The 27,889-nt window shown below is 48.7% G+C and overlaps 1 protein-coding gene across 3 annotated transcripts in view; it reads left to right on the forward strand.

The window, feature by feature from the left end:
• The first annotated feature begins 3,938 nt into the window (after positions 1 to 3,938).
• The window catches only part of LOC122378037 (zinc finger CCCH-type antiviral protein 1-like), a 32,218-nt gene continuing 8,267 nt past the window's right edge, over positions 3,939 to 27,889 (forward strand). Inside the window, exons 1-5 of one of the 3 annotated variants that reach the window (XM_043358742.1) lie at positions 3,939 to 4,198; positions 15,583 to 15,706; positions 15,770 to 16,072; positions 20,808 to 20,995; positions 21,277 to 21,442. In XM_043358742.1, the coding sequence (XP_043214677.1) occupies positions 4,113 to 4,198; positions 15,583 to 15,706; positions 15,770 to 16,072; positions 20,808 to 20,995; positions 21,277 to 21,442 (867 nt within the window). In that variant the 5' untranslated portion in view covers positions 3,939 to 4,112. Of the gene's footprint in view, positions 4,199 to 15,582; positions 16,073 to 20,807; positions 20,996 to 21,276; positions 21,443 to 27,889 lie in introns of all 3 variants that reach the window. The other 2 variants (XM_043358740.1, XM_043358741.1) reach the window with 2 other exon arrangements.

Consider the following 27,889-nt stretch of genomic DNA (forward strand, 5'->3'; position numbering starts at 1 on the left):
CGTATTAAGGGTATGACATTTAATGGCACCGATGTAGAAATTTCGAGCTATGCAGATGATACAACATTAATACTTGATGGGTCTCAGCAGTCCTTACGTGTGTGTATGGAAAAGTTTGAAAGCTTTGGTGGATTATCTGGGTTAGTGCTTAACAGGCACAAGTCAAATGCAATGTGGATTGGAAAACATAAGCATAGGACTGACAAGATCTGTGATGACCTGGAACTTTGTTGGACACAAGGTCCGATAGAATATTTAGGTGTGCGGGTCGACCCAGTGAAATCAGATTTAGCAAGCCTAAACTATCCTGAAAAAATAAAGAAACTTAAAAAAACGCTAAACCCATGGCTCAAGTTTGGCTTAACGCCATACGGTAGAGTCCATCTAATCAAATCGGTTGCATTGTCACAGTTGGTATACACAATGTCAGTAATAGAGAAACCAGACAAACAGCAATTAAAGAGATTGAAAAGATAATGTTCAATTTTATTTGGAACAAAGGCAAGGATAAGATAAAGAGAACAACAATGAAAAATGACTATCACTTTGGAGGACTTAAAGTGCCAGATCCGTCAGTGCAGGCCGACAGCCTTAGAAAAACATGGGTCAAGAAATACCTTGACGATGATACCAGAGGGAAATGGAAAGACGTGATGAAAAGCAAACTCAGTGTTACAGATGCCCTTAGTATTTTTGAATGCAACATAGCGAAGAAAGAGTTATGTGATGTAGTGCATAATCCTTTCTGGATAGAGACAGTACTTGCCTGGCAGACTATCTCACAGGGTACCAGTTTAACCGAGTTGTCGATCATAAACGAGTCCCTTTGGCTCAATCAGGCATTGCGATTAGATAACCATCCCAGCATTCCGAAAAGAAGGATGTTATCGAATGGCGTATTGAGAATTAAAGATTTGTATAATGCCAGCGCTAGGCGTATCATGAACTGTGATGAACTACAGAGGAAGTATAATTGTGGTCATTTCCTTACCTGGCACACTATTTTGGAACGAATTCCACGAGATTGGAAACGCAAACTGAACAGGCCCGAACAAACAATGAATCATCGTGAGGTTGATTTATACGAGGAATTAAACAATACTTACAAAACGGCAAAGTGGTCATACAAACAAATGATAAATCTCACTGTGACAACTACTCCTAATAAAGCTCAAGAAAAATGGGAACGCGAACTACAAATCCAAACAGGCTCATGGAAAGAAGTCTTTAAATGTATTTATGAAAGCACAAATGACTTCAAAATTCGCTGGCTACAGTTACGTCTATTACATAGGATTTTACCTACAAACAGGCTCCTGTTTTTATACCGTATTAGGGACGACGAAAAATGTGATCGTTGTTCATGGCCCGTGGAAAGCATCTTGCATATTTTTTGGAGTTGCGAATCCAGTAAAACCTTTTGGTTAGAATTCAAAAGAATGTTCTCGCTTGCCACGCCTCTTGTGCCGTCGGTGATAGTGCTGGGCACGTGTGAGCGCAACGGACCATTGGCGGCGGCGCCGCTGCGGGTGGCGCTCCTGCTCGGTAAAGCTTACATATGGCAGTGTAGAAATTTGGGGAAAAGACCAGATGCACCCGGTTTTATCACGTTTATAACAAATTACTTAAATGTGGAGCGATATATAGCAGACTGTACTAATAGGGTAGATGTCTTCTGTCGCAAATATAGCCAACTGTTGACCATGCTCGGTGGAGTGGGAGCGAGGACGGACAGTCAGCGGAATATACTACCACGCGAAGGGGTTGGCTAAGCGTTCGCCGTTCTGTCCGCCAGGCAGCGACGGGCAGTGGGCCGACAAGTGCAGTGGTGCCGTTCCACCCGTCGGTCGCGGCGCTTCGATTGTACTGTGCATCGCTGTCACCGACGTAATGGTCACACGTGACACCTGTAAACCAGTTTCCGCCGCTTGCAGGAAGCGGGATTGTGTAAACAATGTAAGCGCATGTTAACACATCCAAAGGTCTGTAAACGAATGCATTGAAAGATGTACGAATAAACAAGAAAGTGTAAAAAAAAAAGTGTGGAACTATTCATACCGTCGCCCGTTCGAGTGACGTCATCAGTTGGCGCTGGCGGCTAGGTGCATGGATTGGCGGGTCCTTAAGTTGGCGAAGAGGCGGAGCCAGTTATCCTGCGTAAATATTTAGCCAGTCTTAATTTTAGCGAGTTCCCTATTTAGGGAAAAAGCAACTTGTTCTACGTGAATATACAGGGTGATCCAAAAAAATGGAACCCCTAACTTAAAATGTCTATAAGTTCGAAAGTTTTCACTTCATTGACAAATTGCAGACATCATTAGAAAGAGCGTTCAATTTTCTATAAAACCAAGTTGATTGAACTTAACTATTACTATAAATATTACCCTAGACTTATGCCCATAAAATTTGTGTCACGAAACTCAGTGAAACGGATTTGAACATCATGCGCAAATCAGTGATAGACTGTTTGCTGTTCTGACCATGTCGCATGTTAGAGGTTCATGAAAAAATAGCTCATTCACGTGCTATTGTAAGGAAAGGAAAGGCTGGCGGCCTGCTGGGATCAGTTGTCCCAGAGACAGCTGACCTGCGCAGTCGGAGCCGTCCCCAAGCGACTGCAGGCCTGCGTGACGGCCCACGGAGCTCGCTATGAGCACATGCTGGGATGAACAGCGGAAGCTGGGATGCGTGTATCTGTTCTACTGTGTGCTTCTGTGTAAACTTTTTTTGTAATAAAATTGAAGTTGGATGTGGTATTAGGTATTATTCGCAAAAAAACAACAGATAGAGCGCTAATGGATTTCAGCGCATTGTTACCACTTGGCGATTTCGTTTCACTCAGTTTTCTGACGCTCATTCCAAAAGCATATAGTGTGCCAATGTTTTACAACATACATGCACCAATTTGACGTGATTTTATAGAAGATTTAATGCTCTTTCTAATGGTGTTTGCAATGTTTCAATAAAGTGAATACTTGCGGACTTATAGACATTTAAGTTAGGGGTTCCAAATTTTTTGGATCACCCTGTATAACCGGTGTTATTTCAGTTGTCGTTCGTGCATTCGCCCACCTTGGAAGCATATCTCCTACGAGGTGCTTGAGTTTTGACGGTGGGGTTTGTGCACTGCATTTCGCTTCAGCATTGAGTAAATGTCTTCAGTATTACGGCTTGTGAATTGTGATACTGCCTGTCGGCGTTGAATGATGTTTGACACCAATAGGACACAGATTAGCAGGTAGTGCGGATTTATTATTAGCAGATTTATTAGCGAATTATTAGCGGATTTATTATTATTTTATTAGCAGGTAGTGCGGATCTATAGTGCGGATAGTGAGTGACGCCATCTGGACCGATGCTGGAGATGGTAGCGCCACCTGCCGCCACTTTGCTGCTCGCTACTTGTAACAGTGCCTGGCTGGTGCTGTGTGCTGATTGTTTGAAGCGTAGTACCTTATGACGTACACTATAAGGTCACTTTGCAAAATTTGAGGAGCATGGACGAATTAATTTGTGAGACATTGACGCCTTAGTAATACGTAATTGTTCCCAACACAAGCTACGTATTAGATTTCAATGTATTGCTCAACTTCCCATAATAACACCAGGGGCGTTAGTGCCGCGCGCCGCTAGCCTATAATCGTGCAGCGATTGGTCGGCCGACTGTGAGCCATGACGTCACAGCCTGTAACGTCATCTTGGCGAAGCTTACGCCAATCAGAGACCTTAGGTATGGGCAGTTCCACACTTAGGAAACTCGCGGGCCGGCCGGCCGGGCCGGGTCATCTGACCGCCGCGCCGGGGCCCCTATCTGCACTGGACAGCGGACAGGTCGGTGCACGTCCCCCTGCTGCACCGCAGTCCAGCCGCCTATCACTGTCCGGCGGCGATGCTGCACCCTTCCAGGCCGCGAGCGGCGCGGGGGCACTGCAGAGGCCGTCCGGGGCCCGGCACGAGCGGACGTGGCCCATCGGTCGTGATCCTGTCTGCGCTGACTAGCGCTGTGCTCTGCTGACTGTCCTCCCGGCCGGCCTGTTTCAGTCGGAGCTCTGTGACGGGACCCAGGCGGCTCACTGAAGGAGGACGGCTGGCTCGGCGACACCACGGCAATAATGGGGAGCCGGCTATCGTCACGCCGCTCTGGGGGCCCGGCCCGGCCGACAGAGCCCGGCTCCAGCTCGCCGGGTGACATGGCGTGGTGAGTTCCGGCGCCAGTGTCCATCCATCCTCTCACACTGGTGCTAATTAGGGCGAGAGATGCCAGAACAACAGGAACGATTCTGGTGATGCAGGTTTGTAACACTCGGTTTTCGTACACCGGCTCGTCAGTCAGGATCAATATCAGTTAGTCGCAGGCGTGATTTGCATGCATTTTTATTACCTTTGCACATGATTGGTAAAGCTAGTGAGATGGCACCTGTCTGAAAGATAGATTATTGCGTCATTAGCCTGTCTTTATCGCCGTACCATGCACCATTTCGAGGTATCTGCTTTTTTTTTTTTGATTTTGCATCCCGGTTGCACTAAGGCATACCGGGGAGGGGAAGCTAATAGCTGGCAATGAGCCAGATCTTTCGTTTTACGTTACTTTACCACGGCTATTCAAGACCGGCCCAAAACTAGCGACTAAGGCAAATAGCTACGTTATACCGGCTCATGTGACGTCCGGTGGGAGGAAAGCTAGGGAGAGCCGAAAAGAAGGCCAGAGTGGCAAGGCCGAGATTTAGATGAATTTTAGTACTTACTTCTGATGTCTTGCAGCTGTATCTTCGTGTGTTGTTGCGTGGTGTTGTTTTGTGGAGTGTTTGTTGTGTATGATTTCTACCAGGAAAAGTCCTAACTAGAAAAAACCTGGTGCCTAGCCAAGAGGGCAAAACCTGTGCGTTTTTGCCAAATTGCACAGGAAAAATCCCTTTAGAAGTAATTACTTTACGTTATATCACTAGAGTGTCACTGTTTTGTGGGTCTATGAATGACTGAAAGGTAGCGGGTAGTACCGGTGATGCATCAGCCTCAATTGAAGCCAATGCCGCATCGGTGGGCAAGGAGGAGGTCAAAATCGGTAGGGTTCCCCCGACGCCGCCACCAGCACACCCGCCGGCGCCGACCGCCGCCGGACCCAGCCCCCGCCCCGCCCCTACCCCATCAGCTAACGCGGAAGGGCCAGGTGCGAGCCGGGCCCCAAGCAGCGACCGGCGCCGCCAAGCGCGCCGACAACAACTCGAGCTGAACCAAAGTTTCAATTCCAGTGAAGTCTCATATTCGGGTAGTCATAGTCGGTTGGTGTCAATGTTGGTAGCAATTTTTGGCTCTCCCATCGGTAATGAAGTAGCTCTTAGAGCTGACGCTGCGACTCAGTGGTTGTCACGTTAGAACTAGGCAACGTCGGGAAGTCGCGTTCAGTAAGCCCGGTCAGGCCTTGTCGTGCCCCAGTGGCGAGGGAGGAGAGCCACATTCCCCCGACACCAGGGTTGTCCATAGGAGAGCCCTTAACGCCCGGCGGCAGCTGGCCGAACAGGTTCCCCCCCTGAAAGGCTTAATAACCAGCCGGTTTAGGACCGACCAATCCTGTCTCGAGTGGGCCTCAACCGTGAAGCGGGATCCCTGTCGAGAACCGGGCGAGACCCAGAAGGAGGAAGTCAAGTCCAGTTGGGACCCCAGGATGTGTCCAGGCGCGCCGTCAGCAACGCTAGGAGGACGGATGTCAATTCCAGTGAAGTCTCATATTCGGGTAGTCATAGTCGGTTGGTGTCAATGTTGGTAGCAAATTTTGGCTCTCCCATCAGTAATGAAGTAGCTCTTAGAGCTGACGCTGCGACTCAGTGGTTGTCACGTTAGAACTTGGTAACGTCGGGAAGTCGCGTTCAGTAAGCCCGGTCAGGCCTTGTCGTGCCCCAGTGGCGAGGGAGGAGAGCCACATCCCCCGGCACCAGGGTTGTCCATAGGGGAGCCCTTAACGCCCGGCGGCAGCTGGCCGAACAGGTTCCCCCCCTGAAAGGCTTAATAACCAGTCGGTTTAGGACCGACCAATCCTGTCTCGAGTGGGCCTCAACCGTGAAGCGGGATCCCTGTCGAGAACCGGGCATGACCCAGAAGGAAAAAGTCAAGTCCAATTGGGACCCCAGGATAGGTCCCGGGCTCCGTCAAACCTCATGTTAAATGGAGTTTTCTAGTTTTGTGTTGTGCAAAAAGTTAAAAAGGAGTTCTAGCAAATCTGGATAGGTATCTCCTAGTATATTTTCGATGTTGAAAGTTATTTTATGTCTTTGCGTGTAATCAATCAATGGTTGTCTAAAACGATGATATTGTGGGCAGCTTATAAGAAAGTGTTTTATATTATATCTGACGTCATCCCCGCAATAGTGACAGTTTGGAGGAGGCATTCCTTCTATAATGTAATTATGTGTAATTTTGGTGTGACCCATCCGTAGTCTAGCAAGTATGATTTCCTTAATTCTAGTATCCTGACTAGAGGAGTGCCAATGTCCCACCTCTTGCTTAATAGGGTAAAGGTGAAAATGTGGGTTTACGTTCCAATCAAGTTGGAAAGATTTTTTTAGAGGCTAATGCTATTGCGTTAAGGTAATCATTGACTGGGCAGCTAATTTGATTTTGTTTAGGGTCATTCAAGCTTTCTTTGGCTGCCAGGTCAGCTCGATCATTTCCACTTATCCCGCTATGACCGGGAATCCAAAGGAATTTGATGTTATGATTATTGGTATTAATAAATGATCTTATTTCATCCACTATGGGATGTGATAGTGAGTTGAGAGAGGCCAGAGCACAAATAGCTGCTCTAGAGTCTGAGCAAATGACTGCGTTATCAATGCTTTCAGTATTTACGTATTTTAGAGCTGCAAATATCGCAGAAAGTTCTGCTGTATATATAGAAGCAATGTCTGGTAGCCGGAAAAAAAGAGTAAAGTTGTTGTGCACAATTGCTGCACCTGTGCGGTTCTCTGATTTGGAACCGTCGGTATATATAAAATCATACTCATTATGTTCGTTTTTGAATTCATTGAACATCTCCTGGATTTCTAGGGGATGTATTAGGATTTTTGGGTCAGAGAAAAGAAGTGTTGTATCTAGTGGTTCAAATAGCCAGAAGGGCTGCAATTTGGGAACCAATTTAACGTTAGGTGGGTCAATTTTGTGATCTTGCAATACTTTGCTTATCCTTACGTTAATTGTTCGGTAACGAGCTTGCTTGGTAGTTAGCCGTTGAGGTACTGGAATGTTCAGAATTTGAGAAGTAAGATTTTCAGGCCGCGCCATTGAGCGAATATAGAATCTCAGTAGTTGAGTATCCCTTCGCCTTGCGAGTGGGGGAATATTTGTATCTATATTGAGATTCATTGCCGGAGTTGTTCTAAGACCTCCTGTTATTATTCTAAGTGCTGCATTTTGAATTACTTCTAGTTTGTTAAGGACCGTTTGAGATATATCACCGAACAAAAAAGCATTGTAGTCTAGAATGGGTCGAATTAGAGATGTATAGAGGCGAAGGAGCGTACGACGGTCTGCTCCCCACGTCCTTCCTGCTATACATTTGAGAACATTTATGCGGCGGGCGCATCTAGCTTTGAGTTTTTCTACGTGATCATTGAAGGTTAGGCGTCTGTCTAGTGTCAAGCCGAGGTATTTAAATGACGTAACTAGTGGGATAATTTGACCATTCAAATGCAAGGGGATGCGTGGAGAAATGTGCAGACGCTGCGTTGAGAAAATCATGGTAGCTGATTTTGCAGGGGAAATAAACACACCCCATCGGGAGCACCATTCTTGGATCAGATTTAGAGCTAACTGGATATATTCATTTGCCCTATCTACGCTGGGGTGTGAAAACCATATCGCCAGATCATCAGCGTAAAGAGAAAACTTAATATTAGAAGAAATACTAGGGAGATCTTTGCAAATATCATTAATAAGCATCAGAAAAAGTGTAGGTGAGAGCGGACTACCCTGAGGTATTCCATGCTCTTGTGATGTGCGCACTGAGTGTGCTACGCCACACCTAACAGAGAAGGTTCGGTTACTAATGAAATTTCGGAGGTAAGTGGCGAGAAGGCCGCGAACGCCCATTTGGTGTAATTTAATTAGGAGGGCAGAATGATGTACTTTATCAAAGGCGGCCTTAAGATCGAGAAATAGTGCTACCGTTACGTTATTGTTTTGAAATCCGCGCTGTACTGAGTCAATTATATGGACTAGGCCGTCGGACGTGGATCGGCCAGGCCTAAAGCCGTTTTGACAGTTTGTAAGTTTATTGTTTGATTCAATGTAAACTCTAATTCGACTATTCACCATTCTTTCTAGGATTTTTGAGGCACAACTACATAGAGAAATGGGGCGATAACTGGAGGGATCCTTTGGATCTTTTCCGAATTTTAGTATGGGGATAAGCGTGGCATCTTTCCAAGTATCAGGGAAGCTACCTTCTTCCCAGAGTTTATTTATTGCACTAAGAAATATTTCAAGTCCAGACTCTGAAAGATTTCGAAAAAAGGGGTAGGCTAGTAGGTCTGGACCAACTGAAGTATTACCGCATTTGCTGATGGCAAATTGAAGCTCCTTTAGTACAAATGGTTGATTGTAATGCTCTGTGTTGTCAGATTCGAAGTGGAGTGTTGAAAGTATGCTGTTGAGAGTGTTGTGTTGTTGCTGTGTGTAGATGTTGTGTGCTGATACTCGAGCGTAATGGGCTGCAAACTGGTTTGCGACGTCGTAAGGTGTGGTGTATTGTATGTTTTCAATTGAGAGATGAGGTATTTTAAAGTTAGGTTTACGTTTGAGTTTAAAGCATCTAATAAGGTTCCATATCTCACTAAGGGGGGTAAATCTGTTAAGTTTACTGGAAAATTCTTCCCACGCCTCACGTTTTGCTTTAAGGATTGTCATTTTAGCATCATATCTAGCTTGCCTAGCCTCCTGTTCGTATCTAGGCGTAATATGTCTTTGGAATGCCCGCAACGCTCTGCGTCTCCGGGCTACCGCTTTCCTACATTCATCGTTCCACCAAGGTGCGTGTTTTTGATCTTTCCGACCTATATTACGGGGTATATTGTCAAAAGCAGCTTGTGATATTACGTTAAGTATTTGATTTATTTCAATACATTCATTTTCGGTTTCAATTAGATTCTCATCAACGTATTCTCTAAATTTATTCCAGTCTGCTTTCTTAAATCTCCATTTTGGCATGAACAATTCTTGTTGTATTGAAGATGCTCCTATCATAATATGAATGGGAAAATGGTCGCTAAAGTAAGTATCAATTTGAACTTCTGGTTTAAAAATAGGCGCTATTCTAGGTGTTGATATAACGAGGTCAATTACTGACTGGGTATGTCTCTCAATTGAAAGACTTTGGCGTGTTGGAGTAGTGTCGTTGAGAAAGACAAGCTGATGCTGGTCAAGTAGGGTGTTGAGTATGTTTCCGCGAGTGTTGTTTGTGGAGCAGCCCCAGGCTACGTGATGAGCATTAAAATCACCAAGTATGAGGGTCGGGGTAGGTAGTTGTTCAAAAAACTTATCAATTTCTTCACTAGGGATAACATTAGTTGGAGAAAGGTAAACTGATATTACGTTGATACTTTGATCTGCAAGTTGAACATTAGTTGCTACATAATTAAGCGTCGAGTCTACGTTAAATTGATAGTGGAGAAGCTTATTTGATATATAAAGTGCCGTTCCACCTCGGCGGGGTTGTTCATTTACGTTATTGAAGTAGGCTGAGTAACCAGGCAAAATAAAAGAATAGTTCTCAGCGTCTGAATCAAGAAAGCGGGTTTCTTGTATTGCGGCTATCAATGGTTTTTTGTCGGTCATATATTCTCGGAATTCTCCCCAATGGGATACTAGCGAGCTTGTATTCCATTGGAGAATGAATTCCTGTTTGATGCTACCCATGTTAGTGGTTATAAAACTTTAAAGCGTGGTTTGACGGAGAACCGGGGAGCTCTGGGTGGTGGACGGGGATAAGGTCCGCGAGCTGCACCTGGAGACTGTGCGATTACGCAGCCGCAAAGACTGCTCTGAGTCAAGGGGCGAGTGGATCTCCGTTATTGTTGAGTTCACGTCCTCTTCAGTGACACTGATTTCGTGTTCCACTGTTGAGGCTTCTGAGATTGGGGAGTTGAAAGGGGACTCCGTTTCCGCCGGGCTTCCCAGCTGGTCCCCTTTTTTCAGTGTAGCGACACTTTCAGTCGCTACGGGGGGTGCATGCGCAGTTATCTCTTTTCCGGATTCCTGCGCATGTGGCGCCGCTGCGCTCTTTGCGTCAGCAGGATGGCGCGGGTCGGGAGTCAGGTTAGACTGCCCCTGTTCGGAGTTGGGAGTTTGAGCGTGCTCTGCGCGCTCGGACTTTTCTGATCGGGTCGGGTGAGCGACAGCTGGCTGAGGGCCGGCTGCGTTTGGGCCACTTTGAATGGGTCGGCGCTGTGCGTGCTCGTCCCTGTGACCTGGAGCTCGCTTAGCGTGCTCCTGCCGGGTGTTCGTCAGAGGTGGCTCAGCGGCTCTGTCGCTTCGAATGGGTTGGCGCTGTGGGCGCTCATCCCTGCGACCTTGGTTGGGTTGCTCTTCCCGGTTGGGGTCGAGCCACTGCTGCGTGCGCTGGGCGCGTGCCGGCAGCTCTGGGAACTCTTGTTCCTCCGGGGGCCAGATGGGGCGGTTGAACCGCGGCCCGCGAGCATGATGCTCCTCTCGGGCGCGGGCCTGTTCGGTCCGGTGGAGTTCGGCGGAATACCGCCGGATGGGGCATCGCCTGTCCCAGGCAGGGTGATCACCGCCACAGTGGGCACAGGTGCAGCTCGCGGCCTCACAGTGGTCTGTCGGGTGCTCGTCCGCGCACCTGCCACACAGCGGGTTACGGCGGCGGCAGTGGCGCAGCCAGGATTTCGTTTCGGGGGGGTCATCGCTTCCAAAGCGGGCCCCCTAGTGTGCGGGCCCCCACCCATTTTTCAGAATCTCTCCATATTTCATACGCATTCTGCTGGGCGGGCCCCCTTTACCTGCACGATAACCCTGAGCGAGTTTGAATCAGAAAATTTGCATAGAACAGTAGCTCGGTAATCACCCGGTCTTCACTTTTTACGCAAATTGACCACGACAGAAATATGTTACTATGACGTATGACTTCGTATCTTTCGAGTCCGATATGAGCCCCAATTCCGCAATATGCATAACATATTATATGCAATCGGAACTGTTGCCTGCTTCTGTCGCACAAGATTTAAAAGTAGTCCCATGTGCCTGTCCTAACCCTATTCCTGGCGGGCTCCGCCGGGACAAGAAACTGGCGGGGGGGGGGGGGCGATTCGGCCCCCCCCTGAGATCTCGAAAACGAAGCAAGATAGCGACAAGCGGTACTACTAACAATTTTTACTAAGGTCATTTTCAGGTCAGGTCAAAGATGACGTCACAGGGGTCGAAAAAGTCAAAATGGCGGCGCTAGATATGGAGAGAGTTTTTCTCGAATAACTTTCGAATTAGTCAAGATAGGAACAAACTAAGGGAATCATCGTGATCCTCTCGTCAATCCGCATCGAATGATATATATGTTGACCTCGAAAGGTCAAGGTCAAAGGTTGACCTCAGGTCACGTGACCTCGAGGTCATCATGTATATCATTCGATGCGTCTTGACGAGCTGAACACAATGAGACCATCCACGCGTCTGTATCTTGTTCCTGTACGGAGTTATTGGCCAAAAACCTTTGGTGACCTTTGATGACGTCACATGACCTCACAGCTGCCCAACAGCAAAACAGACCTCAAGGTAGTGAAGGTTGATCGTATATGAAGTCATGTATGGTATATGGGGCCATTCCGACCCGTTTTAGTGGTAAAAACAGGGAGTTGATTTTTCCCCCATTGACTTATAATGGGGAGGTCGCGAAATTGACCTGACCTTAGGTCACCAATATCAAAATTCCGAGATATACAAATTGCACATACTGGTACCCTAACTAAACCCTGAAGAGAAGAAATTGATCGGTCAAAAACTCTAGCTCTGGCGTGATTGCAAACTTTTCTGAGGTAGGGTCACCAAACCGCCTCTGGTGACCTGACCTGAGGTCAGATCAACTCAAAATTTTCAGACATGTTGCGTAGAAGCCTTTTAGGAAAAGTCAGAAAATTTGAGCTTCCTAGCTCAACGCGTTTGGGAGAAATAACCAAAAAACCTCAGGGGGGGGCTCCTGAGGCCCCCCCCGCCAGGAATAGGGCTAAGTCATCTATTGGCTGCTGTAGTAGATTGTGCTTTTATTCTTCTTCATTACGTGAATTCGCTCGTAAGAAGTTTTAACCCTCGCCGGCACAGGGGGGAGGGGTTGATGCAACCCCCTAAGGTTTTTTTCGCGAAGAACTCGCGTAAAAAAGCGGCTGATCGCGACGTAACTTCCATAGTGCGCTGAAATTCGCGCAACTTATAGAACAAGGATGGATTGGGTAACGTGCCTGTGAAGAGTCACAGCTCGATCGGGCCGGTGGTGAGCACATGGCGCGTGCTCAAAAAGTGCAAATTCGCGTCATAGACTTTACATGCATAAATCGGCTTGCAAAAATGGGCGACAATGGCTCAACTTGCCCGACACGGGTCCGGTCCCCGTGCAGTATCTCGGTAACCGTGGGTCCGATCGGCACGAGGAACACAGTATCGTGCATGAGAATCGAACGGGCTATCGAATGGTGTGCGGTGCAGGGATGGCACGCGCCACGTGCACCCGTGAGGGCACTTATGCTTGAAAAATTGACGTTTTGGACGGATTTTGGACTTAATGCTATTTTTGGGTGACTGTCAGACGGAGCGGGTTCAAACAACGCTTGTTGGCAAGAGAAATGTACCTACCGCCTCTCATGGGAAAATTGTGAAAAGCTAATTGATCAAAAACAAGGTGGAACAAATTGCTGGAGAAAATAGCATTTGCTTATGACTTACTTAATTACAGGGGTTTTGCTACATAACCTGGTATGTTTGACAATTGAAATGGGCATAGATTGGAAGAGCATTCAATTGTGACCAAGGTCCAATCATCGCTTTTGCATGACGAGCAACAATATTCTTAAGAATATAAATGTTTCAAACCTCTACATAGTAATTCATCGATGGCTTTCACTCTTCAATAACCTACGCCAACCTATGTCATGAAACACACTTGGCATGTTCTATAGTAGAACGCATGGTTATTATCAGACACGAGCACCTCGATGCGATGGATATTTTTTCCCAAAACCAAAATGCTTAGCCGTCAAAAGGCAATCGACCGTAATGGATACATAACCCACAGACACAAGACCAACCAAACGCCCACCGATCGAAAATACCCCTTATTCGCGTTGCGAAGCAAGCGGGTCACCCTAGCGGGCCCCATTCACCCGGGGGCTCGGGCCCTATCCACATGGGGGACCAAGCCCTATCCATACGGGGGCCCGGGCCACGTTCACCTGGGCTCCGGGCCTCGTCCACCCGGGGCTCCGGGGCCCGCCCACCAGGGGGCCCGGGCCCCATCCAGCCGGGGGCCCGGGCCCCGTCCACCCGGGGCCTGGGGTCCGTACTCCCGGGGGCCCGGACCCATCCATCGGGGGGCCCTGGCCCCATCTACCCGGGGGGCCGTGCCCCATCCACCTAAGGGGCCCGGGCCCGTTCTCCCGGGGCCCGGGCCCCATCCACCCGGGGGCCTGTGCCCTATCCACCCAGGGGCCCGTGCCCTATCCACCCAGGGGGCCCGGGCCCGTTCTCCCGGGGCCCGGGCCCCATCCAACCGGGGGTACGGCCCCGTCCACCCGGGGCTCAGGGCCGTTCTCCCGGGGGCCCGGGCCCCATCCAGCCGGGGGCCCGGGCCCCCTCCACCCAGGGGGCCCGGGCCCGCTCTCCCGGAGCCTCGGGCCCCATCCACCCGAGGGGCCTGGACCCGTTCTCGCGGGACCCGGGGGTCCGGGCCCCGTCCACCCGGGGCCCGTTCTCCCGGTGGCTCGGATCCATCCACCGGGGCCCCATCCGCCGGGGGGCCCGGGCCCTATCCACCCGGGGGCCCGGACCCATCTACAGGGGGCCCGGGTCCCATCCACCCAGGGGGCCGGGCCCGTTCTCCTGGGGGCCCGGGCCCTGTCCACCTGGGGCCCCAGGCCGACCCCTCACCCGAGGTGTCGCAGTGGGCATTTCTCGAAGCGGGCTCGTCCGATTAGATTAGGACCTCTCTCTCCTCTCTCTCTCTCTCTCTCCTCTCTCTCTCTCTCTCTCTCTCTCTCTCTCTCTCTCTCTCTCTCTCTCTCTCTCTCTCTCTCTCTCTCACTCTCTCTCTCTCGAGCGGGCCCCTGACAGAAATTTCGGGGGGGTCAGCTGACCCTCTGACCCCCCCCTGGCTGCGCCACTGGGCGGCGGCAGTGTCGGGTGGGGTGATTTGCCCAGCAATTTTGGCACAGGGGCGGGGGCGGGACCCAGGGATCCACCTGTACTCGGGCATACCCGCACTGGACGTGGGTGGGGAGCTCTGTGCCCGAGAAGCTGACCCTGATGGTAGGGTTTGGTCCTCGCGTCGCGAGGTTCCTTGATGGCATTCGCTGCACCCGGATGACTTTTTGGGGAGCGAGCTCTTTCAGCAGATCGGCGTTGGTCATGTCCGACAGCATTTCACTGCGGATCACGCCGTGCACACTGTTTAGGTGCACCGCCACTTGCACGTTGACATCTTGACCCAAGATGGACTGGGTCGCGAGTGCTTTTTTAGTCTGGTTTAGGTTGTGGGTCTTTAGTAGGAGGGCTCCCGACCGGATCGGCTTAGCGTCCAGAACGGGGCCGAGCAACCGGTCAACTTCGCGGGCGAGAGCGAAGGGATTAGTCTTTTTAAAGTCCGTGGACTTGTCTTTTTTGGTTGCCAGGAGGAAGCAAGCTCCCTCCGGCGGTTTGTCGTTAAGTTCGAGGATGGCAGGGGGATCCTCCCCCTGCCGATACATGACCGGAACGGTCTGACTTGAGACTATGTCAAAGATTACTGATGAAAAAATATATAAAAAAAATTGGGCGGAGCGGGCCGGCTTGCCGGTTACCGCGGAAAACCCGACTCACCGCGAAGAGGAAAGATGAGCGATGGGGGAGGGGGAGAATAAGAGTCTCCCGAAGAGCGGGTGATAGGAAAGATGGAAAAGTCGACCTTGCCCTATATGACCTACCTAATTAGCTAAGCATATAGGGCTGAAGGCCAGGCAGAGGCGACCGGCACCAGTTGGTGCGCGGATAGCACGGCGAACCGTGTGCGCCCACCGCTGTAACGTGGCGAACCGCCCCCGTCACAGCAAGTGTCCTGAGGTATCTGCCCCGCGCTGCCCACTAGTGAGTAGTGATGCCAGCAGACCTCCATCGGTGCCCATGTGTAACTTCGTATGACCTCCAGCAGTGACCCCTTGTGGCCGGTGTAACTTCATGCGACCTCTATCAACGGCCCCTTGTGACCTAAGCAAAGAAGTCTGCGTGACATACACCAATGCCCGGGTGGCCCATTGTGACCTCCACCACCTCGTGTGCTCTCGTGTGACCCTGAGTGACGCGTGTGACCCCTTGTGGCCCCGTATAACCTCCCTGGCCCACCAGTGACCCGGTCAGCGGCTGGGAGGAGAGCTGCAAGAAGCACGGTTACCGACCCAGCGGGCCGCGACAGGACACAAAGCGCAGCGCCGCAGAGAAACAGCGCGGCGCCGGGGACAAACAGCGCAGCGCCGGGGACAAACAGCTCTACGTCGGGCACAAACAGCTCTACGCCGCAGAGAGACAGCGCAGTGCCGGGGACAAACAGCGCGGCGCCGGGGACAAACAGCAGTTGGCCGGGGAGCAGGTGCGCTCCGGCCGGGCACAGCCGGCCCAGAAGGTGTCGGCGCCGTGCGAGGGTGCCGGGGAGCGCGCCCGGGCCGTGCCGCCGCTGCGCCTCTCACTGCCAGGGGTGTGCCGCGGCTACAGCTCCCGGGAGGGCTGCGAGGAGGCCGACTGCCGCGGACTGCACGTCTGCCGGCAGTTCCTGGCCGACATCTGCAACTACGGCGCCGACTGTCGCTACAGCCACTCCCTGACGACCGTGCACAACCAGGTGAGCGTATAAATGGGACTGTCGCTACAGCCACTCCCTGACGACCGTGCACAACCAGGTGAGCGTATAAATGGGACTGTCGCTACAGTCACTCCCTGACGACCGTGCACAACCAGGTGAGCGTATAAATGGGACTGTCGCTACAGTCACTCCCTGACGACCGTGCACAACCAGGTGAGCGTATAAATGGGACTGTCGCTACAGTCACTCCCTGACGACCGTGCACAACCAGGTGAGCGTATAAATGGGACTGTCGCTACAGCCACTCCCTGACGACCGCGCACAACCAGGTGAGCGTATAAATGGGACTGTCGCTACAGTCACTCCCTGACGACCGTTGAGGTTAGTGTGTTTGGGACTGTCGTTACGGCCATACCAAAACAACTTTCACAACCAAGTGTGGATTGCTGTTACAGCCGTACCTAGACGACTGTTTACAATCAGATTACAGGTGTCTGATATAAAACCACAAATTCATGGGAATTTTCTTCGAAATATAGAAAAACAAAAGACCGATAAATATTTTCAGGATTCTTTCTTACAGAATCTTACAGAATTACAGAATTAGTTCGGCCAATGTCCTCTGTTAACCCGCGCCTCAGTGGCGGTCTCAGCCAACTTTGCCCTAGTGGGGGGGGGGGGGGGCATATGTTACCACCCACCTCTAACTCAAAAACTAAGAGGGCTAGAAAGACGCGGTAAAAAGCAGTCGATAACTCTCAATGCGTACGTTTGAAAGTAGTTCGGTCATTTTTTATCTTGGAGCAATATTGGGGTCTTTGGAGGTCATTAAAGGTCAAAATATGCCAAATGTCATTATATTTTTCAGAAAACATGCATTTATCTCAAGAACTATGATAGCTAGAAAAACGCATGGAAAAGCAATTTATAGCTTTTGAACTCTTCTTTTGATAAGGTCATCATCAAAATTGACCTCAGGTCAACGGTTAAGCCTCCAGAGGGCAAAAACTCCAAAAATAGGTGTTTTTACGAAAAGTATAATGATGAAAGAAAACCGAAGCCTCATAATAATGAATGTATTCTAAATTATGACCGAGAAGAAAGAGATAACAGTTTCGGGCATAGCCCATCATCAGATCTCCTAAAAGATACATTTTGAAAATTGTGATCTCGCCTTTTAACACATCCTGACACATTTAGCGACCATCCTCTTCTTTGAGAGTGTGATACAAAGTTAAATGATTGCGAGTGTATGCAAGTAGCTTGTACCAACATTAACGATGCAAAAGAATTGAAGTTATTAATAAGCATATTTGTGAGAGGAGTATGTGTGTGAGCTTGTAAAGAACGTTCTTAACCCGCGCCCAGCTGGGGGGGGGGGGTGTTTGAACACCCCCCTTGTGGTTTTTCGCGAATATCTCAAAAACGGCGGCGCGGAGCGCCGCCGTTTTTGGTACACCTTATCATACATCAATTCTACACATGTTGTGAAAATTTCAGACCAAGGTCATTCAAGGTCAGGTCACCAGGTCACTTGAAGTGACCTCACCTCATAAAAAGTTTCAATGTCTGTCATAGCTACACCGAGTGACCGATCGCTTTGAAACTTTCAGCGATTGCTAAGAGCAATAGCATGTACAAAATGTATATCTTAGAATTTTGATATCGATGACCTAAGGTCAGGTCAATTTTGCGACCTCCCCATTATAAGTCAATGGGAGAAAATTGAAATGCGCCTCTTTTGGACGAAAGACATTATAAACACTCCTAAACACCGAATTACAAGTGGTTTAGACACACTGAACATGAAAATGGCGTCCGTGACCCTTGTTTATGCCCTGAGGTCATCTTAGGTCACGAATGGTATCTAACAGTTTTTCGCAAATAACTTTTGATAGAGGCATGCTAGAGCGATGAAAACGCCTTAGATGTGTTCAGCTCGACGATACGGATCGACTGATATGCAACATGACCCTTTCCGGTCAGGTCATGACCTTGACCTGAGGTCAAATTTTCAAGTTGACCTTTCAAGGTCAAGTTATAGTTCATTCGATGCGTCTTGACGAGAGGAACACGATGACGGTAAAAGTAAGCTCGTACAGGGCTTGGGTCAAAAGTTATTGCAGAAAAACTTTCCGAAAAAAATCGGCTATTTTTGCAGTTTTTGCCCCCTGCAGGCAAAACCATTGAAGTTAGGTCAAATCTGAGAGAATAACTCAGAAAGGGCGTTAATAGGGCTATCGAATGCGCTTTTCCGCGGCGCTGTAGCTCTATTGGTTCCCGAGTTATGCGTTGGCTTCTTGGAAATTTTCGACATTCGACCTGGAAATCGGCGAAATTTTGCCTTCCATGACCTCTGGTGACCTGACCTTTGACCTGACCAAAAAATTGACCGAAGTGATTTCGTCATTATTTTTGACGCTCTTTCGAACGCCGCCTTCCGCGTATCGCTACGTGGCCCAGGAGCCGAGTTACAAGGGGGGGTGTTCAAACACCCCCCCCCCCCAGCAGGGCGTGGAAATCCAGGACCCCCAGCCGGGCGCGGGTTAATGCTGTGTGTGTGTGGGGGGGGGGGGGGGGTGCGTGTGTGTGTGTAGGTGTGTGTGTTTGTGTGACTGACTATCGTGTGTATGATTGAGAAGTCGTGTGAGTGTAAGTGGAACTGAGTTATTAAATTTGAAGCATGAGCATATATATTACACATGGTACCTATTGCTTTGGACCTGAGTAGTAAGTAACTTAATGAATGAATGAAGCCTCATTATTATGAGGCTTCGGTTTTCTTTCATCATTATACTTATCATCATGAGCCTCAAACAAGCGCTTTCTCATATTATTCAACAAAATTTACGAAAAGTGTTTTTCGACGATAATTTTTAACTTAAACAGCTACGACATTTCTATTGCCAGAATCGTGTTCCTCTTGCCGAGGCGCGTCGAATGAACTATAATTTGACCTTGAAAGGTCAACTTTAAAATTTGCCTCAGGTCAAGGTCATGACCTGACCGGAAAAGGTCATGCTGCATAACAGTCGATGCGTCTCGGTAAGACAAACACAATGAGACCATCCCCAGCGTTCCATCTCTTTCCAATCGAGAGTTATTGGCAAAATATGTTTGTAGCCTCAAATGACCTCGGATGACCTTTCTAGAGGCTATCATAAAAAAGACACCTTGGTGGTCACGGGTGTTCCAAATCATTGTGATTCTGAAATATTTGGACTGTTCCTAAGCGTACACACGGATCTAGAGGCATTTTCATTTTCCTCCGTTGACTTATAATGGTAAGGTCACGCCACTGGCCTGACCTTAGGTCACGGATATAAAAAATCCGAGACATACAAATTATAGGCGCTCATAACATCATGCAATCCACTAAGTTTAAAACCTTTCTGACAAACGCTGCAGGCTGGACATGATTAGATTGCAAACTTTTTTAGGCTTGGTCAGTTAACTTGACCTGGTGACCTGACCTGACGTGACCTGGGGTCAAAAATTTCGCACATTGTCCAAAATTGATGTACAAAAAGCTACTCCAAGCGGCGCGGCGCTACGCGCCGCGGTTTTTTATTTACACGCAAAAAACGCGACACGGTGGTAACATATGCCCCCCCCCCCCACCCCACTAGGGCGAAGGTTAAGCCAAGCTTTTAATGGCAATACATATATCACTTAAAACATAAGGCTTAGGGCCTTGCATGCATGGGCTATGAAGTGGAATAGCAGTAGCTTGAGCTTAGACTAGCCCAAATTTGGAGCTTTTATACCTACCCCAGCGATCACATTAGGCAAATATATTCCATTTCTCGTTCTGAAGAGTCCCTTGTAGAAGAATACCAGGAATGCAGCCACCTGTCATAGAGGCTAAAGTTGCAGCCAATCAGCTTGCAGATAGGTTGTATCAAATGTGCTGTTTATGTCTACACACTTTGTGCGAGTCTATGCAGCTTTAGTTTGATTGGCCAATGCATCATTACCTTCCACTGCAAATAGTACCTAGGTAGCCTCTACTATAGTTCTTCCTACATTAAAATACAGAAAATAATCCTGTTTATAAAAGGGTGTTATTTTTCTATATGATCATTTCGAGCATAAAAAATCAAAAATCCATCGTAAAAAAACATCAGGAGAGTGAACTATTTAGGAAGTATTATTAGAATATATGACCTTCTCCTCGGAAAATGACAAAATGAATGAAAATGATTATTTATTGATGAATTGATGATATTTCGGTCGCAGACCTTTGTCTAAATCAAATTCGTTAAATCGTACAAGGCAAAAGTAGCGAGGTCATTTATCATGCTCCTCGCAGCAGCTCTCAACGATATACGAAAGTGAACTATTCCTTTAAGCGTCTGCTAAGGCTAGTATCTATACATTGATTGTTATTCACCATCTGGCAAGTGATTGAATTTCAAATGACTTCAAAATTTTAAGGAATATGTCCCGAATAAGTGGTTACAGCTGATCAGAATGCGGTTGTTTTGAGGCTCGGAGCCGGTATGCCCATCGACCGGCGCGGTCGACGTTCTGACCCCATATTCCGCTCAACGACTCAGCATTTCAGCAATTCAGCAGCTGTCTGGGTGGCTCAGCGCGCGCAGCTATCTCCCTTTTCCGGGCGCATAGCTCATTTTTGAAATGTTTTAATTCTACGGATAACTTTTTGTTAGGTAGTTGAGGTATTTTGTCCCTGGTATTACAGCACTGCCGCAGTGTTGATGCTGAGGCTCCTGCACCAGTCAGTAAGATGCCACCTCGGACTCGCCCACAGGACATCTGCCGCCTGTTCAGCATGGACACCATGCAGGAGAACGTGCTGCTCCTGCAGATACGACGTGCCTTCAGTGAAAGCGACCAACTGACTGAGGCGTTCTTCGTCCAAAACCTGACCAGGTGTTTCAGATTCCGAACGAAAACACCCTGCAAATTGCACGAATGCAACAGACTGCACCTCTGCAGGTATTCCAGCGGTGTGCGTGCTCCTTTGCTGTGCGATACCGAATTTGACTTCAAATCTGTTAATTTTGGGTGCAAATATTAATGCGAAAACGTAGTTTTGTGTTATCAAAGACATTCCAATTTGGTAGGCACGCATAGCTAACATCAGCACCTAGCGCCTACCGTAAAAAAGTCGAGGACACCTTTCTGCGCAACTGAAGCAAATGACGAAGTAACACCCGTTAGAAGTATGTCCGTTCAGCCCTGCCCTGTGTCCAGACTGTCGGCGCCGCTGTTTTCAGACAGTTTGTGCTGGACGGGTGTCGGCGCGCCGACTGCCGAATGGGCCACGACCTGCGCACGGCGCACAATAGGGACGTGCTGCGCCGACACCGGCTGGGCGACGCCAGCGAGGGCCACGTGCTGGCCATCCTGCGGCAGAAGGAAGCCGACCTCCGAGCCAGCCAGGTGGGCGGCGCTCCACACCGCGCAACGAATAGCGCAGCCGTTGGCGCGGCTGCGCAGCGCCAACGGCGGCGCTGCGCAGCCGGCCGGGCCGGCCGCCACACAGCTCCTAATGGCTGACCGGGCTGACCGTGCTACTACTCACTAACAGACAAAATAGAAATCAGTGTCATTTTCCTGTAACCACCCAGTAAAAATAGATAGACAACAAATAGATGTCGCAACGGTGCGTTACTTCTATTACTAGCAGACCGACAGCTGCAGGCGCGGTAGTGGCCCTGAAGGTGACCGGTCACTTCATCGGCTTCGCGGGTGCAGTGCCGGAACAGCTCAGGCGGGGATCCCCCACCCGGACAGGCGTGCCACTGCGGCAACTAGGTGATAGGCTACGGCATTTTGAGCGGCTGCTTTCAGCTTTTAGATCCCCGGCTGTGTGCACCCGTCTTTATTAAGACGGGTGACACACCGGCGGCGCTAAAGCCCCGCATAGAAGTGCTCGTAGTAGGCAGGTAATTTAGGATCGTTTTCGTTTTCTTCCACTCCCTCTCTTCTAGGGACATTCTGTCCCACAACCCCCCACCTCTTTCTCTCTGATCTTTCGTCGTTGTCTGGGGGCCTCCGAGGTTACCGGCAGCGCCGGCCCTCTTGCCCAATTTTTTCATCCGGATCGGACTAATTTTGCTATTTGCGGTTCTGCCCGCTATTGATTCTTCTATTAATAATAACCAGATATAAACACAAATTAACCAGAGTAACATGCCTTTCTACCAGGATGAGGGGGCGGCCTCACTGCCCCCCTCCGAAACCATCCCTGACGGCCCAGCTTTCGTGCTGGTAAAAAAAACCACCAACAACCTAACGTTCAAAAACAGCAACCCGTTTACCATCAAGCGGTCCTTGGATCGCCTGTGCGGCCCCGTCACCTCGGCTAAGGCCGTACAGTCCGGGTCCCTTCTGATCCAAACGAAAAACAAAGAGCAGACAGAGATCCTCCTCAACATGACGACGTTCACCGACCAACCCGTGACAACCCAACTCGCCCACCGACTGAACTCAGTGGAAGGTGCTCTCAGGAGCGAGGCGCTGACGGAGCTCAGCAACGCTGAGCTCCTCGACGAACTCAAGGAGCAAGGCGTCATCAAAGTCGAAAGGCTCAGGTCCAACAACATCGAAAAGATGGGTCCTAACCCCACAATAAGACTATGGTTCGCCGGGCGGGACCTCCCGCAAGTCGTGTATTGCGGCTACTTGAGAGTCCCGATCACGCCGTGGGTCTACGCCCCTCGCCCCTGCAAAAACTGTCTCATGTATGGCCACAGTGCGCGGGCGTGTCGTCGCCGCAAACCGCGGTGCGGACGCTGTTCCGAGGAGCACCCGACGGAAGGGTGTAAGGCTCCCCCTCTTTGCTTCAGTTGCGGAGGGCCTCATCCGTCTTGGGATAAGGGGTGCCCCGTTGTCCAAGATGCAAGCCGTTGGCACCGGGAGGCCACAAGACAGGCAGCCAGGGAGCACCACATGAAACAGAACAGCCGCACAACGAACGCAACAGTCACACTGGATCCAGCTGAGTGGCCCCCGCTCCCGGCAGTCCGCGAAAAGGTCCCGCCGCCGCGCCCACGCCCTCCGCGCCCAACACAAACAAGCGAGGACACGCCTCCGCCGGCGAGGCCGCCACCTCCCCCTCCACCGGTGCGGAGCGCCCAGCGCCCTCCGACCCCACCACGAACACCACCACGACCACAGACCACACCCACACAGACACCGCCGCGTCCCCCTCCACCGGTGCGGAGTGCCCAGCGCCCTCCGACCCCACCACGAACACCACCACGACCACAGACCACACCCTCACAGACACCGGACGCGTCACCAACCACGACACTGGAGCCGGACTCGCCTCTGTCCGAGCGGACGGGGACCAGCGCTGCCACCTCACCCACACACTCCATCCCACCATCTGAACCCGCCACTGACACAGAGTCGGAGACGGTCAGCCGGGCCCGACCCATGACCCGTCTCTCAGTAAAACATAAATAAGCAAACATGAGTAACCACACTGAACAATCACGGCCTGAATTCTTTCTCCAATGGAATACCAGCTCGCTGGTATCTCATTGGGGGGAATTCAAGAACTATATCTTGCATAATAAACCGTTACTTGCCGCCATCCAAGAAACCAGATTCATAGACTCTGACTCGACTAATTATAATTTCAACATTCGTGACTATTCTTTGTATACAGATAACGTAAATGAAACACCTCGCCGGGGCGGCTCGGCGCTTTATATCTCAAATAATATCTTGCACCACCAAATTCATCTCAATACAACGCTTAACGTTGTAGGAGCTAAAGTAAAAATAGCACAGCGTGATCTAACTGTCCTCTCTATCTACCTCTCTCCTACCTACCCATTGAATCCTAAACACCTCTCCGAATTGATTTCCCAGCTCTCCCCTCCTTTTATCATAATGGGAGACTTTAACGCCCAAAATCTAACATGGGGATGCACACGCAACGACACAAGAGGCAGACAAATACTTAACGTAATAGAAGCACTTGATTTGATACCACTCACAAACAGAGTACCAACACACACACGCATTTCTAATGGCGAAGCCTCACATAGCGTCATCGACTTCGCTATCACGGACACAAACACCGCGACACTTTTCACCCAATACACTGCAGATGATACCCTATTTAGTGATCACTTCCCTTTGCACTACTCCATTGATGTTCCTTCAGAACAAACAAATTTTAACTTTCTCCCAAGATGGAATTTTCGGAAAGCCGACTGGGCTAACTTTCAAAAACACATTAACGTAGAATGTAGAGATCCCCCTAAAGATATTAACACTTTCCTTGACATGATACTTAACGTAGCAAAACAGACGATTCCTCTCACTCGACCCCCCATCCCCGACAAAAATTCTCCCTGGTGGAACTCTGATTGTCAAAGAGCAGTAGCACTTCGAAGGCGAGCAATGCGTGTCTTTAGACGATGCATCTGCGACGCACACGCGGAGGCAGCTCGTAAGGCTCGACGAGAATCACGTGAAATTATTTTGAAAGCCAAAAGCTCAAGCTGGCAGCAATTTGCTAACACTTTTAATAGATTTACCCCTCTTTCGAAAATATGGTCCCTGATTAAATGTTTCACTAAAAATCGCACCTATTACAAGGTACCCCACCTTTACATTAACAACATACATTACATCATCCCCTCAGAAGTAACTATTCAATTTGCTATCCACTACGCCAATATCTCTTCTGAACAGCAATACCCACCACAATTCACCACAACACTTGATACACACCTCAGTACACTCTCATTCGACTCACTCAACAACGAACAATACAATGCACCATTCAGAGAACATGAGCTTCACTCATCACTTGCCAAATGTGGAAACACATCGGTCGGTCCAGATCAGGTCGCATACCAATTCTTCAAAAATCTCCCTGAATCTGGACTTGCAACTCTCCTGGCTAATATAAATCAACTCTGGGAAAGCAATTCATATCCTCCATCCTGGCGCAGAAGCATTATTATCCCAATCCTTAAAAATGGCAAACAACATTCTGATCCTGCAAACTATCGCCCAATATCCCTCACAAGCTGTGCATCAAAACTAATGGAAAGAATGGTTAATGGACGAATTAGGGCTTATCTGGAGTCCAATAATCTACTTTCTCCATATCAAACAGGTTTCAGACCTAGGAAGTCAGTATCCAGTAACATAACACATCTTATTAACTCGATACAGATTGGATACCAACGTAAAGAGTACACAGTAGCAGTATTCATTGATTTCAAGAATGCATTCGACAAAGTAAATAGGAAAGCTCTACTTATTAAACTACACAAAACAGGCATACGGGGTCATATGGCCCATTTCATCAGTAACTTTCTTTCTAATCGCACCTTCCAGGTTAGGTGTGGGAACACATACTCACCAGATTACATTCTAGAACATGGCCTACCACAGGGCAGCGTCATATCGCCTACACTTTTTACAATAATGATAAATGATATTTTCGATGATGAACCATCTTATATTAAGCACTCTCTCTTCGCTGATGATATAGCACTCTGGTATACTCATCATAACCCTAACATTGGAATCGAACAAATACAACACTCACTTAATAACATAGGAAAATGGTGCAAGAAGTGGGGTCTTACGATCTCACCTAGCAAAACTGTCGCAGTGATATTCTCCCATCGTTTGCTACGTGACAAATGGCGAAACCTCACACTAGATAACAAACCAATCAAATACGTACAAAAACACAAATTTCTAGGAATAACTCTTGATTACACACTTAACTTCAACGCTCACATTGAGGATCTGGTACAAAGGTGTACCAGAAGAATCAACATTATGAAATGCATCGCAGGCAGAGAGTGGGGTGCGGACCGACGCACACTCACGCAACTCTACGTAACCCTAATTCGTCCAATCTTGGATTATAACAGTTTCTTATACGATGATATAGCTTCGAGCCGTATTGACAAATTGCAAACAATACAGAATCATGCACTCAGAATCATCACTGGTGCCCTGCGCACTACGAGAATAACAGCCCTACACATAGACACAAACATACCCACACTTGACAGGCGCCGCAAATTCCTATTGCTGCGCTATTATATACGATGTGCCTCCCGCCCAGATGATATCGCCTACCAAATTCTCACAAACACCCAATCGAACTCGTCACTCACAAATCAGCGTCGCTATCCACTGATCTCTCGTCGCCTCCAGAAAGTAATTGATCACTTTCAAATAACCATTCCAACGATATTGCCAATTCCCCCTATAACATCAGCTTACCTTGATCGCATAGATAATATAGAATACCTCTTCAATGAGAAAAAAGATAGAGTAACAGTAGCAGAAGTAAATCAACTCTTTCTCGAATATTGCCACACACATCAACAAACAACATTCTACTTCACTGACGGATCCGTCATGAACGGCAAATCGGGAGCAGGAGTCTTCTCTACCCATTATAGAAAATCAAGTCGTCTTCCGGATATTTTCTCTATCTTTTCAGCCGAGCTTGCGGCTATACTTCATGCTATCAACCACATCAAAAAGAAAAAAGTTAAGAACAGCGTGATCTGCACTGATTCTGCATCATCACTTTCAGCAATCAAATCACAGAATCAAACCGATCACCACATTGTATACCTGATTAAGAAGAACATAATTCACCTAAACAAGATAGGATACAACATCAGACTTCTATGGATCCCGGGACATAGTGGCATCCCGGGAAACATAAAAGCCGACGAGCTTGCCAAACAAAGCCTTAATCTCTCTAATCGTAAAGAAGATCGCTGCACACATCAAGACGTCCTTTCGCACCTCAATCACGCATTCCGAGACCTGCGCCAGTATGATTGGCAGGCTCTTCCCTACGATCACCTCTTTGAAATCCACCCGCAAATTGGTAACTTCACATCCTCTAATCAAGATAATCGACTCAAGGAAATAGTTCTAGCCAGATTGAGGCTGGGACACACAAAGATAACACATAATTTTATCATAAAAAATGAGCCACCCCCGAGCTGTCCACACTGCGCCGCACACACCCGACTCAACATTGCCCATCTTCTTATCAACTGCCCACACTACGACCAATACCGTCAACCCATCATTCACTACACAAACACACACAACCTCAGCCTGGACCTCCCAACTCTCCTGGGTGATGATCATCCAGATCTAATTGATCTTCTCTTTACCTTCCTCAGTGATTCGAATCTCATCAATAGCATATGATCGAAACCCTGCACACAGTATATAGATGTTCCTATGATCTCCCATCGTCGTCTCCATCCGCTTCGTTTTGCTTCCATTCGTTTTCGTTCTCGCCGCCTTTTCCAAGTGTATATATATGTGTGTAAGCTCGCGGTTCTCGACAGGGATCCCTCTTAAAGGTTGAGGCCCACTCGAGACACAGAAGCTATCGCCGGACACCCCGGGCGCGGCCTATGTGGCTTGCATCCATGGCCCCCCGGGAGTGGATGAAGGTGATAGCTCCACAAACACACATACACATTAGCGATATAACGTAACGTAATATAACGTAATTAAAGAAAGGGCTTTTTTACTGTGTACTTTGGCTGAAAGCACAGGTTTTTGCCCTCTTGGTTAGGCACCAGGTTTTTTCTAGTTAGGACTTTTCCTGGTAAAGTTCACCCCACAACAACACACACCAAACAACAGCACACAAATCAGCAGCAAGTCTCAGCAGCAAGCTCTATGTAAGTAACCAAATTTATCGGTCTCGCCTATCTGGCACCTTTTTGGCCTTCCCTTTGTTTTGCAACCCACCGGACGCCACATGAGCCGGTCTAACGTAAAGTTTGTCTTTGCTTTGCTTCTTGGGCCGGAATCAAATAGCCGGCAATTAACTTAACGTAAAACAAAAGATCTGGC

Source organism: Amphibalanus amphitrite, unplaced genomic scaffold, assembly GCF_019059575.1.
Source record: "Amphibalanus amphitrite isolate SeventyFive unplaced genomic scaffold, NRLGWU_Aamphi_draft 000054F_arrow, whole genome shotgun sequence".
NCBI lineage: Eukaryota > Metazoa > Arthropoda > Thecostraca > Balanomorpha > Balanidae > Amphibalanus > Amphibalanus amphitrite.